Raw genomic sequence first — 18,098 nt, forward strand, 5'->3', positions numbered from 1 at the left:
GCCCATTCTACACTCGATTCTGAAGAAAAATCACCGCAATAAATTTTCACTTGACGGAGAAATAAAGAAATGGCATAAATTCTACGAATTCACTATTACGATTTCTTAGAATCGGTTCCATTTCTTTATTTCTGCGTCAAATAAAAATCCATTAGAGTTTTTTGTTCAAAATTGCGGATAGAATGGGTCTGTTGGGCCCTCTTTTGCGTCTGAGATACATGGACTTCGATATTTGGCGACATATGTACGTAAAAGTCGAAGTCGACCAGAGATCACCCCCTGAAGTCGAGGCAGTCAGACTGCGAGTGGGAGTCAAAACTTGGAAGGGTGAATATTGCGAATGGCCGATATATTGAAATTTTTAAATGTATAAATAAAATAATGAAAGATGAATTCTGCGAAATTTTGATTTTTCAAAGCGTCGCTGATTAGAATGACTACTAACCAGTGACTCAAGATTTCGAAGAATTCATCTTTCGTTATTTTATTTTCACATTTAAAAATTTCAATATAACAGCCATTCGCAATATTGACCCTTCCAAGTTCGACCGCCACCCCAGACTGCAACAACAGCGATGCACCACGTGTTTCACACCACCGGTTACCAGTAGGATTGAAGGGCAGCAGAGAGCACTTATGAATTCGTAAAGTGACGTTCTCTGGTGGTGTAGGTTAAGTAGCCGAGGTATGAGGTAGGCAGGTACGACCAAGTGCGAGTGGTCGATGACCCAGGTAACGGAACGACAGGTGAGTTAAGCGCGGCCATTTTGAGAAACGCTGCAGCGTATTATACGTAGACGTACGCAATATGAATAGACGTCTCTCTCGCGCTGCATGTTTTCCAAACACGTAATTATCAGCGCACTGTATCGAGCACGGCGTGTCGCTCGTGGAACTAATTTCAGTCAATTTAATTAACGCGATCAATTAACTGCTAGGCGCTCGTCTTACGGTACACGCCTACCTACCTACCAACGTCGCGGAGATTATCTTCGTCGTTTGTGCCCAGCATCCTATACGGGAATTCTTGAACGCAGCTTCGCATTGAGCGATGCAAAATTTCCCACCTCGGCGTGAATTTTTAAAGAACGATGGCCTCACCTCCGTGCATTAATATTCGACCTTATTTCTAATTACATTATACCTACTGCTTTTATATATATATATATATAACTTGTTGGAAGTTCTCTTCGAAATGAATACGTGGATATAGAGAAGGGATTTGGAATTCTGTTAAATATAAATAAAACAAACGAATGGAATGAATAGAAGAATTATCATTATCGTCGACGGGATACCGGAGGCACGTGCTTCCGTTGGAGATAAAAAAAAAAAATAATGACGCATATTACTTATCTCTGCTTCTTCGCTCTGTATCACTTATATTTCCAAACATCTATACTGTACACACCTATAGTTGTATATTAACGTGAGATTAATTGTACCGAGTTCCGTTGATAAATGTATGAAACCTTGATATTCAACAAAATAAAGATATTGAAAAAGGAACCACGAGAACGAGATATGACAAGTGTAAACTGAATAGGTAGTAAAAACCCACCGATATAACTTGTACACAACAGTAACAGCCGATCACATCTCTCGCGTTAAGTTTCAGACTCGTATACAGCCGTATTGAATAATGTTGAAAAATTTTAATAAGAAAAAACAAATACGTGTGTAAGATATGTATACCTAAAATGAATCTGCAGAAGCTCATTTTATCTGTGCCTCAAGGTAGACTTCTCGATTCGGTACAACAAAACGGGATATAAAATAAGGAGAAGAAAAATATTTTAACAAGGCGTTGCAGAAGCTGAGCGCTCGAACAACGAGAAGAATTCCTCCTCCACCCCGTGCACGCCATCCGGAATCTCCGTAATCAGATTACAACGACCCGCACCTTCCCTCGACGTATACAGCTATCTATATCCACTCGCGTTCACCCTCATTCGCGTAAATAACGTCAGACATGCGAGCATTGGTTTCGTGGGCACCAATAAGCCGCACCACTCGAGTCTCCGTTTAGCCCATTGGGCACGTACGCTTCCCGATTGAACCCCTATAATACATTCAGCATATATGGTCCATTGATCGCGAATTATACGCGATGTACGGAGAAATCGGAAGTCCGCCTTCGCGGGGTGGATGGATCATTCGATATAGCCGGGTGTTTGAAAATTAGGATAACATAACATTGCAAAAAGGTCAATCTACAGGATTCCATATGCCGTGTCGTCTGGTCACCTCCTAGATGTGATCTTCTTCTTCTCGGACGGTTTTTACGATTACCGGTTATAATTATCGCCGATTCTCCTCACAATTCCGATCGCTAAAATATCGTCATACTACTATTATTGTTATAATCATCGCTGTGAGTAGACGGAGAGATATTTGCGCCGCAAGGTCGCCTACCAGACGTCAGCCTCCGTCGCGGAGGTGAAAGTACGAAGCAGTGGGTAGATTATACACAGCAACGGCAACTCTGCATCTATCCGTGATCTGGTACTTGGTACAACTAGAAACCTTTTCCACAGCCTCGCGTAGCCATTAAATCTCTAGGATATAAATGCCGCATTACGTTATGCCCCAGGTACGAAAAGACCGCGCGACGCGTGACGATACAATACTCGGTGTGTTTCTCAACGCCGTCTGGATAGATTATTTTTCTTTTTTGTCTTTTTTGCTCCTCGATTTCGTCCGTTGCAATGCAGAATAAATCACAGAGCCTGCAATTAACGGAGCATATGGTCAATTCCTCGCGAAGCAACGAGAAAACATGCAGAGGTATGCGACAAGAGGAAAGAGTAGAGTTTTGAGGGAGTGCCGGAAAAAACGGAACTGTTTCGAGTCGCTGAAACCGGTCGAAAAGAAGCCAGAAAACACTCAGTGCCTGCTTCAGATGCATAACGGTGAAAATAAGGAACGAACGTCTTGGGATTCCTCCGAGGGCTCGTGGGAACGCGAATGCCAAACACGTAACGTGAATACAATGCGACACTAGGCGGGTGAACTCTGACGTATGTAGACAAGCTGTTTCGACTTACCACGCGTGTTGAGTTTGAGCGCACATTGCTCGTTGAGGGCACAAACTGCCGGTGCACTTGAAGGTGGAGTTGAAGCTCAGTCGAGACGAGGTAACATGACTGCATTCACCTCGAGATGATAGAGACTCAGGATCGCTGGCCGCGGAAGTTTGAGCGTCACTTTAATTAATGTATTTATTTATGTACTTATTTATTTTCTTGTAACACTTTTGTCAACCTTAATACTACGAAGGAACGAATAAACCGGCACAAATCCCTCCCGAAACTTTCAGTTTATTTAAATATAAAGCACTCTCACGATAAATCAACGAACAAACAATCAATCAATCGATCACGTGTGTGACACTCTTCAATGTTCAAATTATGTTCACGATTCAACTGTTTTGTCACGTGATTTGGACTCCTCTTTGCGGCGTGCGGTCCCCGCGCGATAAGAGAAGAAAGAGGCAGGGTGTAAACAACCCGTCAAAACGTCGACTGCGCTCTAGGTGGAGCCCGTCGGACGGGGGAGTGTTCTTCACGCCACCGTGGGCAAACGCGAAATCAACCGGTTCGAAGGGACGACCGTGAACGACGTCGCGGAACGTAGACGGAGACGGAGACGGAGACACTAGAGACGCCCGGGAAACACAGCCTCGCAGCTGCGCGCACCGCTCGAGCTGTGAGGGCTCGAACTGCTGCGCTCCGTGGGATTGGAAAGGCCTCCCCCCCCCCCCCCCTCGCGGCGTCGTCCTCCCTCCCCGCCGACGCCTCGCCGTCGCGTCTTTCGCCGTTTCCTAGCTATTTCTGCCGTGGAATCGGGATATCGGGATACCTGCGGCACAAGGCGGAGGAGCGTGGTGCAACTGTTTTTGCGAAGCGTACCGTGGCTTTATGCACGAATATGATTTCGCGGATTGCAGGAATTAGGTTCAACGGGGATTTTATCGCACTGAATAAGGATATTATCTCCTCTGTTCGGGGATTGTATTATCTCTCTGTCTGTATTTCCCGCGGGAGAACTTTTCGTATTGATTTTTGCTCGGGGTATTACCGAACGCGTGGTCACAGCGCGCGTTTCGGTTGATAACGAGCAAACGCGCTCGCGATTTATGTAGCGAATGACGATCCCGTTTTTACCGGTAAACATTTCTGTAGACTCTTATTTTTGACGGTTAATCAAGGTTTTTTAGACCTCTGTTTAAATTATACTTAAATTACACTCTGAATATTAATGTATAATCAGCATTGTTATACTATGAAGATACAACGTGTCTCCTGTCGCTTCTTTGTGTCTCCCACAATTTCCGTTTCGTAAATGGATGAAAAAACGAAAATACAGTGGGTACACTTACCCGGTGTGTATATTATATCTTCAGCGACAAAATCTCGAACAAAATGTAGAAACAAAGTAATAATATTAATACACATGCGTACTCAAAGAAAGAACAGATTTGTGGAAAAATTATAAAAAATTTAATCAGAAGGTGCGTCGAACAGCCCGTGACTGTTCCTTTAGAACATCCTTTATGAAGCTTCCTCTCAATTTTTAGAACAATAAAATGTTCAAATTTTACTGAAAACTGGCTGGAAAATTGATCTAAGGACAGCTCAAGCCTGTGTTTCCTCGAATCATCGCTGGTTCACCAGTGAAGCTATACACGATGTACAAAAATACTTGTATCGTATACCTTTCATCTGTACAAACAAAGTCTCTTCGTTGCTTCTATACTCGCTAGACAAAAGTCACGTTCTATCCGTTATTATTGCGCATAATTTTATATGTACCTCGAAAAATTATTCATATCAGCAGAATTTACCATTGTGTTTCACATCACACTTTCCGCATTATAAATGACACCACATTTAAAGTTTGTGTAACAAGCGGAGAAGCCACAATTATTATGAGACATGCACTAAGAATAGTCCGCGTCACCAATAACTGTACACTTGCGGTCATACCCGTATCTACATATCTTACAATCGTCGTAGTCCCAGAGACCGAATTTTCTGACACACTTGGGACACGCTCTAGACGTGAAAAGTAAGGTTCGTTGAATGAGACTCGAAGAATTCTGGAAAACGAACTGTGTCGTATTACCAGTTGTATATACTGTTGTTTGACGTGAACGAAATTCTCAGCGGAAATTAAAAGACACTGAAACGATACCTTAATTTCATTACCATACTTTATTAGAAGTCTGCAAATCTCATTAACGATTTTTCGGTTAGATAGACTAGTACGAGAAAAGCCAGTGACCCGCGGATCTGTCAAAACATAGCAATAATTCGTCTCGATTTGGAAAGCTCCTCGTGCCAGTTATTAATCAAGGAATCAGTCACTCCTGTCTTTGTGAGAAAAACTGCAAGCACGACCAAGGTGTAGATAAGCATACAACTCGACATACATAATAAAAGGCTTATATTAATAAAGGATATATACAATGAAGCGGTTGTGTTAATTACAGTGTACGAAAAATGCGTGAAGCATGCAATGCCTTTTGTATTATATATTCCTCTTGGCATTTTGGCATAGCACAGAACTTGAATTTAATTAGACTACCAGTGCTTCACGCGTATACGTTCTACTTGTTCGATCTCCGGAGAGCAATCTGAATTTCGATACTACATATACGCTTCTAACTTTCGCATCATGACTCTAGTGTATAACGCCTAGGCAGTTTCCGAACTGTTATCAAGTCCAATTCTCGTATGTCGAGCCTATAGGAAATATTGACCTATAGATGCATACATTGTTCAATTTACGACCATGTGCATTTGCATCCGAGGCAATAACGCTGGTAGGTTTTGATGCAATCGTACAGGCGCGGATATACACGTGTATACACATAGCACGACTTTCGTTCGAACAAAATTTGACTTCGCAAAAAGAAGAAAGTTGTAGTTTGGAAATTCTCTGATTTTGCCGTATTCAGGGAGCTAGAAATATTCTAACGCACGTCGAATCGCTAATCTATCAAAGGTATGTGGTGAAGATGTAACATGCGGAAAGTGAAACGTTCTCAGACAATTGAATTCAAAATAATACATCAGGATTAAATTAGACATTGGAACAGTAGATTGCAGAAAACTTTCACTTTCAAAAAAGTGCAATTTTCCCAAATTTCTAAACACATTAGTCACCTGCTCATTTGCCGAAGAGAAAAAATTCATAAGCACTTACGTTAAATTTTTCAATCACGGCCAATTTGAAATTGTGGCTAAGAAATTTTAATTTTCCTCCAACAGATAAATACATACGATCGGTGAGAAGATCTGACTACAGTAAATTATCATCACGCATTCTAAACAAAACCCAGATGAATTAGCAAGTAATAGTAAAATTTATTTTTATTGTGAAAATGAATGTTTTACATATGGCTGGTGTTGTGTGTAATATTATTGGAAATAACGCTAAGTTACGTTATGTAACATCAAACGTATGCATAATAAAAAATAAAATCGTAAGAACAAAGCCAAAAATATTTAACCATGTACTTATCGACTTCGAAGAGTTCAAAATCGCGTACGCGCATTCACGTCTACATTTTTACTGTGTTTACTCAATGCAACGAAACATTCTGATGCTCATTATTATAATTAAACCGAAATATTATTTTTTCACCGCAATTGTCTGGTTCAGAAGCATAAACTATACAATCTCCCAACTATTACATATATAACAATTTTGTTTAATCATAACTTTCATCGGTTCTCGTGAAAAACGTAACACCTTTAGTCAGCCGGCATGAAATCCCTTTTAAAATACATACGATAAACGAGAGATCAAGGTTTTACGATTACTATCACAGAACCAGAAGACACCGCTAAGAAATTGAAGAGCCGCCTGAACCAGCAGAAATGTTCGGTTCAAATCTTCCCAAACAACTGTTTCATCTGTACCAGATGTTTGAGACAACCCAATTTCTACACGTAATTGCACCGAAAAATACTTTTTGCAGTAAAGTTCGTATGAAAACTACACCAGTTCCACAGAATATGTACATTTTCATATGTTGAATATTTATAGAAACAGTCCATTCAGTTTTGAACTTATCCTTGCAATTACAGTTGTGCGGTAAAGGTCAGTACTGACGACTTTTCAAGAAATTGTACGTGCAGATCTAGTCGCAATTATCTGAGAAGACAGAATACATTTTGTCCAAAGTATGATAAGCATTTTTTTCAAATATCTTAGCAAGGTAGAGCCAAGATTATTTTTAAAGAGCGATAACTAATATTACTGAAATAGATAACAAAACTAAGAGGAAATTATAATTTTTTTCAGTAAATCCACACTCTTTCTTACAATGCGATACGTTTACATAAGACATAAGTGTTAATTTCCATTACTGAAAATGACGTTCGCAGTATAATCTGTTTAAAAATACACACATTCTTTCGTTTCTTTAGATCAACGAAAGATAATTGCATTTGCACAAAAACAGAACAAATTTAAACAATTAATAAGGGAGACGATGCGATTAATACGAAAGACCAAATACTAGTTTCATTCAAAACGTAAAAAATAAAATCAAGCTATTCTATATTAAATATTCCGAGGTCGAAGAAACACAAAAATGGCTGCAATATCAAGCGAGCCATGCTACAACACATCGCCCGCTAACCAACGAATGCTGCTGACATTTCTCTTTTCTATCCGCCTGCTCATCATGCTTAGTATTCTTTCGTCTTCTTTCATCTCATTACCTAGATTAAATTATATCAATATTTTTTATTTATATATATCACGCCAGTCCCTCCATCATTATAGTAACGTAGGTACACTTTGTCTCAACAGTCACTGTTAATTTTTGTTTTTATGTGTTTATCTTTTTATCTTTTCAAACGTGTAAGCTAGTTACTAATTTATGCTGGTTTTTGTGATCCCTTCTTGCCGATAAGCGATTTGTGGATATGTGGAATGACACCTGGAAAAGAAAAGAGTAAACTGTGAAAGATGATTCGCAATCTCACTTATTTGCTAATTAAGTGAATATCTCGATCTTAATTTTACGAGATTTGACAAGTTTTCCTCGTACTGAGAGTGAATATTTTACAGAACATAATCGGTACACAGAGTTGAAACTGAAAATAAAAATGGGGCATTTACCTCCTCCTGCAATAGTTGCCTTAATGAGACTGTCCAACTCTTCGTCACCACGAATGGCGAGCTGTAGATGTCTTGGGGTAATACGTTTCACCTTCAAATCTTTAGATGCATTTCCCGCCAGCTCCAATACCTGAATTAATAAGATTTGTCAACGGCATTGTTTATCGAGCGAATATCCTTAATGAGAAACAAGGAGAATCCCATAGTTTTTTCTAATAATGTCTAACATCGATATATTTCAAATGACAAATATTTACATTATGCAACTGAGATGCGAATTCTATTACCTTTAATTCCTTAAATTTCCTACTAAATTGCTTGCTAGAATGATGGAATAATGAAACTGTAACCGATATGTGTATAAAGGAATGGAATTGATGTAAAATCAAAGGATGCGAATGATTAGATAGTTCTTGTCTTTATCCATGAGCCTACGCTCCGTCATTACTGTCAATAAGCAACGACCAATTTCGATTTCAGAGACACAAGTACATTGTCAGCAACAAAGTTTGGAATGAAAATGGATTCGCGTTAATTTGCAAGTTCGGATCTGTTCAGTTCTACCAAGTAACAACGTTGAACACTAAAACGCAGCCAGTAATCACGCTAAATGAAATGAATAAACAAGAATGCGACGAAAACACCACTTATCCATTGTGATGATGCACTTTCCCGCCTAAATTACGTCATGAATGAAACCGTTGCACTGTACCGAATGTGTTACCGTTGTAACGTAAATATAGTACGAGTATAAACACTGCGAATATTACCTGTCAACTTTAGTTCAACGTAATTTTTATCCTCTGATTGATAATTCCATTATCTTATCGCAGAATTATTGTTTTTTTAACGGGGAATTACGAGTTTGTCGTAAAGGCGGGAAACGGCAGCCATGTTAGCGGCGTCACCAACGGCACCTTCGTCTCGTATTTTAACTCACCTCAGCCGTCAGGTACTCGAGAATAGCCGCGCTGTAGACCGCGGCCGTAGCACCGACACGTCCATGGCTCGTCGTTCTGTTTTTCAAGTGCCTGTGGATCCTTCCGACGGGAAACTATGGGGGGCAGGGAATGAATAAATAAATAAATAATAATGGACGTTACGCATCGATACCGAGAGGGTCAATGTTTTCGGTTCGCTTCTACCAGCTAGCATCTGATGACTGATCTGAATATATCAAACAGATCGGAGCAGACAAATTTTAGACTTGAAAAATATTCAACAATACGCGATGATTTGGGTTTTTAAAATTTTCCCAGCACGCCTGACGGCTGCTGCCGTGAAACGGTACGTTTTTCGGGCTCGGGCGATAAATGCGAGGATGATAAACTCACCTGCAAGCCAGCCCGTGCCGAACGGGAGACGGCCTTTGCCTTCGCTTTCCCAGAGTCCTTGCCCGCTTTACCACCAGCCTATTCACAGAGGAAAATCAGGGTTAATTTTCAAGATACAGACACCAAACTTCGTCAGCACAATCACAAAGCACCGGGCTTTACGACGGTGTCACTTTCATCCACGGATGGCCGAAATTTCCCCGGAAAACTTGCGGATACTCACCATTGTTCGACGGGATCTTTCACTGTTCACTACTACAAGATAGACTCACAGACCACGGACGCCACCGTCTAATCGCCGTCCCGCCAAACGCGCTTGGCGCTGCTAGTGCGTCCCGTAAACTACCCCACGTGACCGCCGCGGGCCAATCACAATGCGTCCTTTTGATTACTCTAACCGCATGCCGCGCTATCTATCGATTCATGCCAGAGGTAAAATGTTCAGGGACGCTCCTCGCGTTCCGTTTGGCGTTGAACCTACTTATTTATACGAACACAATCCATCGGCGATAGACAACTATTTTGCATGAACGCCGAAACATTACAATAACAATATTCACGAATGCTTGTATGTCCCCGATACAGATGACGATACGATAATTAGATTATTTTTTCTGTTACAATTAATATTGAAGTATCTCACTGCACGACGGCGGGACCTCGTCTATAATAAACATCCTGAATGTTCCATTAAGTTAATTTTTACATTTAAGTAGCAGTGGGTCATAAATTCCGCAAAATGATCGTTAATCGGTTCGATATTCCAAACTTTAACACGAATTTGATTTTTATTCGCGTACTTTGTACGAAATGAAAAAAATTATGTCAATTGTTGTCTCGTGGAGTGGGAACTTGTAGCTTGAAATATTTTGTACCATATAATGGATTTGAAAATTTTTAATCATTTTAGTTTCTCGAAATGAAAAACAAGTTTACCCGGGATTCAACCGTTTTTTGGGACGCTCTATCCAAATACGAATAATATTATTGTACCAGTTTTGGCACTGGAAAAAAGCGTACCAGCCGATTAACGAGGACCAGCGAAACTGACATGACCTTATATTACATTGCAAATTCTATTCAATACAAGATTGTGGTTTAGAAAGTGCTTGTAAACTAGAAGCTACGTTATCAGAGTTAAAATATATTTATAAAAAAAAGGGTGTGGAAATGTACATTGTGTATACCACAGAAATAATGCAGCTATGCAGTAGCCACAAACGATCATAATTATATAAGAGACCAATTTTATATGACTAAAAAATATTTTTTATATAGAAAAACGACAATGAACAAGCACGGTACCAATATATGAGAGCAATTATTTTCGATACAGATCGTTGTTATTATTCTATAATTTCGTATACATTTTATTAATATAAATTTCATGTAACACATAATATATATATATTGTTGTATTATATTATAGTAAAAAAGAGAGAAAATGTTTTCATTACAGTAAGAATTTATTTATGTAGTTGATTAGTAATGCATTAAAATTGTTTTTCTCTTCCAGTTTTGAGTTTCCGTTTTTTCTTCCTCTCCAACTTCTTAGTGTACGTACATTGAAATAGATTTAAGCCTCGACGTAAATTAGGAGTGGCGATTTATTGACGCATTCTATATTTCAAACGTGAGACAGACGAAGAGACGATAGACTGAAGATAAATGCATATGCGCAATGACACGACGAATTACTCATACGTATGCCATCTTTCCCGCGTTTCTGCCTTAACTGACCGTTGATTATTTACTTATCATTCCCGTATGATATGAGTCCAATGAATTGCTGTCCTTATTTCAGCCGCAACTTACTTACATCAAGGCGTATTATAATAGGTAACGAATTTACTTTATATCTAATCTAGTTCGCCCACCATTTCGACCAACTCGCCGCATTTGTCGTCCAAATCATCCTGAAAAAAGGATTACCCATATTATGTCACATATAAAACCTGCTTGTTTTAGCCTTCAATTGATATAAAGTATTAAATCAAAAGAACAGTGTGAGACAAATAAATTCAGCTTGCCTTGTACTCATTATAAATCATTTTAACGAGCTGGATTGAAACTGTCCAAGTCTTACATTACATGGTGAGAATTTCGGGAGAATATGTATAATATAACGCTATCATCGCATTATATAAACGGGCCGGAAACCCGTAGATAAACCTATTATATGCGGCTTAACCCTTCGAGGCATGTATTTTAATAATGTAATAAAAATGTCTTACATTCCGAAACACCGCATCAGATTAACTATTCTGAATTTACAGCGTTTAATTTTAAATTCGAAACCGGTAACGTCAAATACTCGGATGGACTATTTCGAGGATAATCGATGGAGAGTTTAAAGAGGGGAGAAATACCGTGGGCTGAACTCAACAATGACACCGATACGTTTCACAATCACGAAAATTACCGGGGAAACAATTTATAAATAGGGTTAATTAATCGACCCGTGAAACTGATGCATGTATAGTACTGCAGATGGGCTTATAAACCAACAGATGAGCAATTCAGAAATTATACAGACGTTCGGTAACCAGGGTGCAGGTCTGAACTTGTGCATGATTCGAAGCTCGATTGAAGTAGTTGAAATTTAAATTTTCGAACAATTTTATCTGTTCCGGACGTCTACTCACCTCCCCGATTTCGAGGCACTTGCCCCACTCACTCAATGTGATTTTGTGATTACCATCGGCGTCGCAGGCGTCAAGGAAGGGAGCGATACAATGTTCAAGAGCCATAAGCGGAGCTCGAATGGGGAAAAGTTCGTGTCTAGAAACGGCTCTGTCATGGGGGCTGCCATCGAGGTCGCACCACTTCCATACCACGGCGTTTGTCCAACGGAGAGTCAAGTTCTTTTCGGCGGCCCGTTGCATTTCCAAAAAGTGTTCGGTAAGCTCTCTGCGGTCGGCAAGGTCACGCATAACGTTGAAAAGCCAATCCCGCATGCGTCGGGGGAAGTCAACCATTTCATCCTCGGTACATTCCTGCAAGCCGAATTGCAAGTACTTACAACGTAGATCAGTTTAAGATGCGCCTTGAGTTCGCTCCTCACAATCGGTATGATTCACTCGTGACATCGCGAAGGCGTTATCAAATTTACCGGCATTTGTCTGCACTCCCCGAAGTATTCGACGTGGACGTGCTTGTGCTCGGGACTCTTGCATCTCGGGTCATCCGTACTGCAGAAACACCTTGCCTGGTGGACCTCGCAGTCACTCGACCATGTCTCGTTCAAATTGGTGCACACTTTGCGGCGAACATCTGATTCGGGTTCACATTCCTCCACGCAGACACAATGAGCAACACCTTCATCGTCGGGCTGTCGTGTACAGATATACGTGTATTACATTGTTAAAGAATTCTTGAAATATTTCCTAAACATCATTCCTCCTCCGATCCGTTTACCAGAATCACACAACTAACGACAATACAATTGTTATAGATTTAAGGCATTATAATATATAGGTACAAGGAATAAAAATCACCTGGCAAGAGCGTCCAGCACTGCAGTGTTTGTCCATGCAAGGGTCGTACTTCCAACGATTGTTTTCGTCGGGGCTGACTGTCTCGTATTTGTCTTCTACATCTTCGGGCAAGACTTCGTTGATGCTCACATCTTGAGTCTCGATGTCAGAGGATGGTGTCGAATGCGAGCGATGGCCATGATGCTTTACGGGTAGAAATCATCGTTAGTAATTTTATATCACAACAACTTATGGCTGTTGTGTAATCGCTTAAATTGATGGCGCTTAATTCGATATAAGCACATACGCACACGGATGACATAATAATTATGTTAAACATGATACGCAGATAACCCTACAAGGTCACACTTCAGTAGAATCGCATAACGGTCACACTGTATGAAATTCACCGCAAAAGTGATTTTTTTGCTTAAAAAATAAGTCCTAAAAACCTATAAAATACATGTAGGTATTATTTAAGGAGCGCAGAAAGAGCTCTCTTAGTTTTGCTAACCAAAATTGGTTGTTTAAATGTTGTCAAACATCGGAAAAGTCAAAGAGCGCGCCAAAAATGTCGAATAATAGCCTTTATTTCGCATGAAGAATGGCGCCACGACAAATGTGACTCTGCGAAGAGTTTGAAAAATGTTTGGGGTGAAATTCACCCAGAGTGACCGATTAGGCTCGAAATTTGTTGTAGAAAAGAAATGACAAAATAGAGCACAAAATTAAGACCTTTGTATATAATTATCTGTATATAATTAAATCTAATTACCTTTCCGGAAACATCCGAGAGCAAAAGAACAGCAACGCAAAGAGTCACCAGAAGCAACTGCGTCGTTGCCCTCATCCTGACCTCTGTAAAATTCGATACATTCCTGTTACACGAGAAGTGCATGAAAATAGCCTCTGCAGCTTATCTATCGCTGTTTGTTACGTATAACTGTACAATTGGCGACGATACTCGCGGCTTATACATATACCTATGATTCGCGGATTCCTATATAATATGACCAGAGAAATATTTTCAGAATTATCTTGCTCCAGATTAGAATTCATGCCGGAAATAAATAATACACCGTTAACAAAAGAAGTCAAACCGGTTTTTTGTTACATTTATTCCAATAACATCAAGCTTCACAACAATAATTTATGTGTCGTAAAAATAATTGTTGATCAGCGGCATGATGAACTTGAATATGCAATATGCAATAGTCCGTGATACAAATCTGTTGTATCGTTATGACATGTACAATTCATGATATATTCATAGCGTTATTTATGAACGAATATAAATTGATCACACATTATGTCTATGTACAGAATTGTGTTCTGTCTTAACAAGTCGCAAACTGTGTCATCTCAATAACCATTGCAGGCATGCCAGCAGTTTGTTAGTACTAACAAGAGCGAATTAAGATTGGAAGAGATATTTTATTCTGCAATTGAACTGGATCACAATACTTTCTTACATCGGTTAATTCTAAAAGTATGATTAATGCTTCGCAACATTGTTCGTTATTCACATCTCTAGGAATATCAATTTTCCTTTCCATTCGTTACAGGAAGTGGCGCGAAATTTACAAATTCCCACAGTATTAGCGCATGGAAGTCATACGACTATAGTTGGAATATTTTGAAGTAAATAGAACGTTGTAAGCTATCTTCGGGCCATCTTGGGTCAATGTAACGGGCGATAGCAAACCGTATCATACCTTACGTGTTTGTTAATAATCGCAGCTTTAAGGCGATAACCTAATTTCGGCAATGCGCCACGCGTGAATATATGATTTAAATAAACTTTGCATCATACTCGAGCGATAGTGCGTTCAGCGACGGATTTGGTTATTCTTGATGTAAGATTGGCTTTGATATATTTGTCAAGCTCTCCAAGTTGTACGGCTTATAGGTAATCGATCCAGGTTTTTATTAACGGAAAAATATTTGCTAATAAATTCCTCCACTGCCGGGAAAATACTACAGGGTAACGAAAACGTTGTGCAGCACGCTATCGCCGCCATGTTATCGTTGTATGCTAGATATAGAAAATCACTCGCAATATCGTACAAGGATTCGCATGTATTATACACGTAGAGCAAGTATCGGTCCTTGCATCCGGATATCCTATACGTCTGATATGCATATGCATGCATGGTAGAACTGTGATGTATATACATAAGCGCAGTGCGATAACGACGCAAACAAGTTCTCAGCATTTGAAATTAATTTTGCTACCCAAGAAAAGAAGAAGATTAAAGAAGCCATGCACTATACGTGATTTTCATAATTATGTGTCGTAATAAAATTATACATTTCTAAATTCGGTAGCTTCCGGGGACCGCGAATTTAAATTACGCAAATTTCCACGTCATATAGGAGTAGGTGCATTACAAGTGATAGTCGAGAGAACGGAGGGGATGCTCGATTCGTTGGGATTCAACTTTCGGATATACAACATTGTTCGCGGTACTGCAGATGTCCTTTTACGGGGAAAACGGCACATCCGATCCTGGAGCTGTGCGCCACGTGTGCGGTGTGCCTCCAAGAAATTTTAACGCCCGACGCAGATACGTTGACAAGAAACAGAGAAGGAGCGAAAGATGAAGTGGGAGATCGTGGGCCAAGAGATGAAGGAAGATGGAGGAGGGAGAGGCACGCAGATACGGATGGCGTCGGCAGCGACAGGGAATTCAAGAGGCATGGGTCGATCTGGTTCCCCGAGTAACGCCCGTGCGTATGAATACTAGCTGAGTTGGATGCAGGCATGAAGGCACGAGGAGCCGCATGCGGGCTCAGCACGGTCCATAGGAATCCAGATACCGAGAGCAGCGCAGTGATACAGAGCAGAAATGGAACTGTGATCTTATACAATTGCTATTGCCTCGCGGAATACAGGGAAGTGTAACGCGGCACCGCCGCAAATACTCGCAGCTAATCGTAGGGAGGAAATCTTGCTCCGTTTATGTAGGGCAATGTTTAATTATCTTGTACGTCGGTGGTTGCAAACCAACTGCAACTTCATCTACTGCAATCGTAAATTTCTTTATGTCATGGAACCGTAGAGGATGATAAAGGATTTATCCTCTCTTTGCTATTGTTATTGGCATTGTTGTTTTATTAAATGTTGCCATTAAAGGAACAGTATCATTCCAGTTTTATGCTTTCAGTTTCAGACATTTTATACATTGCGAACTTACTTTTGCTTACTTTTATATCCGGTTATTTTATGCTTATCAAGTTGCATCATAATATTGGCAAGACTTTTTTCCTACGATCTCAAATCGAGCTATGTGCTGGAAATCGAAATTCGTGCTCGGAAGAATTGCACTAAATTTGAACAAGAAGTTTCATGATTGTTACAGCACATCGAAACACAATGCTCGTGATTTCGGTTGCCATACTAAACAATATATTTAGCGTTTGGAATAACCAAGTGACCTGATTGTAATAAATCTTGCAAGCACGCAGTGTTCCTGAGGATTGTATTTCAGTCGTGATTTCTCGATACATATTAGGGCGCTTCGTATGTACAGCGACTTGTCAGAGAAAAATTAAGATTTACATTGAAGATTTACTTCAATGGAATTGCAAACTGACATGAAATGCAGCTTGTGCAGCGGAGGACGAAATGATAAGTAAGCATCAATACCGACCTAGTGGCACTATCACAGATAACAGATGTGCTTCATTTCCGAAGGAAATGAAATACTCGTAAATCTCGTTCGACACTGCTGAACTGAACCATTTATAAGAAAAAGGTCTCGGTACTTGGCGCGTGAAAATGATTTTTTCTTCTCTACTTACATATGTATTTTTGATCTCGTACGATCTGAGCCTAGAGTCTTATTATAATGCAATGAACACTATAATCGAAACCATTTGTCATATTGATACGTTATAGTGATGTGCATGGTCTTTACTATTTTACCACACTTTCAATGATAAATGAGCGCGAAATACCGGGTGCTTTTTGACAGTTGACAACGAGCAAATATTCACTTCATAAAATCTGACACTAGACTTACAAATAAAACTAACATTGCCTGCTAATTTACTCAACGCGCGAGATCTATTCATCTCTCAAATACATGGAAGAATTTTCAAACATCCAATGATCTGTTTAAAGAACTTCCTTTTGTAGGAATAACCGTGAGCAATTCTGATCTGAGTGTAATTACAGGCATATATGTAAAATATAAAGGTGAAGAATTTCAGTCAATTTTGCTGTAACTGTATAACAATACAGATTAGGTTATTTTGCAATTGTAATAAATCACCCGAAATAAGAATCCAAAGAAGAATAAATTATCGTATCATGAAGTTATAATACTCTCGAGTTTTGTTTTTGTTTTTTTTTCTAACAGAGTTTTTCCATAGGGAAAACAATTTATTCCGTGAAAATAAATAATATCAGCAATTCAACTGGTGAAAAATTTTTCCAACAGTTATAATTACTTCAAGTAATAGTATAACTGTGGGAGGAATTCATACCTTGACCGGGATAAGTATCGCAGAGAAGTTGTCCTATCGGCTCGTTGGACCAACGACGACTGACGGCTCGTTCGGACCTTCTGTAAACTCAGATGATTTCATTCCGCCTTCTGACATACCCTCGCTTGATCTCATTACCATATGAACTGTCTTCTTGCTTTACGCGAATTCATATTACGTAAACAATTATATACGGGGACAGAGACTGAAACGGTTCGTGACACGCACTGTGCAGACTAATGCCTCTCCTTTCAATAATTCTCTTCCACAAATTGATAAACCAAGTTAGAGGACTGTTATCCTAATTATAAATTTGTGTGATCCTATCAGCGCAACGCAGCAGTTATATGTTGAACTGTCTGTCGCGTTACTTTTAAATCTGTAACATTAGGAATATATTCGATTTGGCGAAAAGTTTGGAAATCCCACATTGGCACGTGAATTAAGGTCATGTTTCGCAGGAATAATAACAACACTTGCGACAACGTGATCTCTTATTCCATAAAGGATATTAAAAATTGATTATACTTGACTACAATTCAAGTGCTTACTATCAGTTTGGTTGGAAGAAAAAAACTGAGGAGCAAAGATGGTTTATACAAGCTGAACCTTATGACGAGATTTGAACATTTTTTTCTCACGTATATTATGAAATGCA

At 39.6% G+C, this 18,098-nt stretch overlaps 2 protein-coding genes across 2 annotated transcripts; both read right to left on the minus strand.

The window, feature by feature from the left end:
- Positions 1-7,843: 7,843 nt before the first annotated feature.
- Positions 7,844-9,804, minus strand: LOC124407464 (histone H2A.V). The gene is made up of 5 exons (XM_046883601.1): positions 9,697-9,804; positions 9,474-9,551; positions 9,080-9,193; positions 8,140-8,269; positions 7,844-7,957 (listed from the first exon to the last, which is right to left on the minus strand). Exons 1-5 carry the CDS (start codon positions 9,697-9,699, stop codon positions 7,896-7,898), a joined length of 387 nt encoding a protein of 128 aa, XP_046739557.1. The 5' UTR covers positions 9,700-9,804; the 3' UTR covers positions 7,844-7,895.
- A 1,171-nt stretch (positions 9,805-10,975) lies between these two features.
- Positions 10,976-17,596, minus strand: LOC124407462 (SPARC). The gene is made up of 6 exons (XM_046883597.1): positions 17,441-17,596; positions 13,725-13,807; positions 12,971-13,153; positions 12,586-12,804; positions 12,119-12,469; positions 10,976-11,389 (listed from the first exon to the last, which is right to left on the minus strand). Exons 2-6 carry the CDS (start codon positions 13,797-13,799, stop codon positions 11,333-11,335), a joined length of 885 nt encoding a protein of 294 aa, XP_046739553.1. The 5' UTR covers positions 13,800-13,807; positions 17,441-17,596; the 3' UTR covers positions 10,976-11,332.
- Positions 17,597-18,098: the final 502 nt, after the last annotated feature.

The sequence above is a fragment of the Diprion similis genome, chromosome 6, assembly GCF_021155765.1.
Source record: "Diprion similis isolate iyDipSimi1 chromosome 6, iyDipSimi1.1, whole genome shotgun sequence".
NCBI lineage: Eukaryota > Metazoa > Arthropoda > Insecta > Hymenoptera > Diprionidae > Diprion > Diprion similis.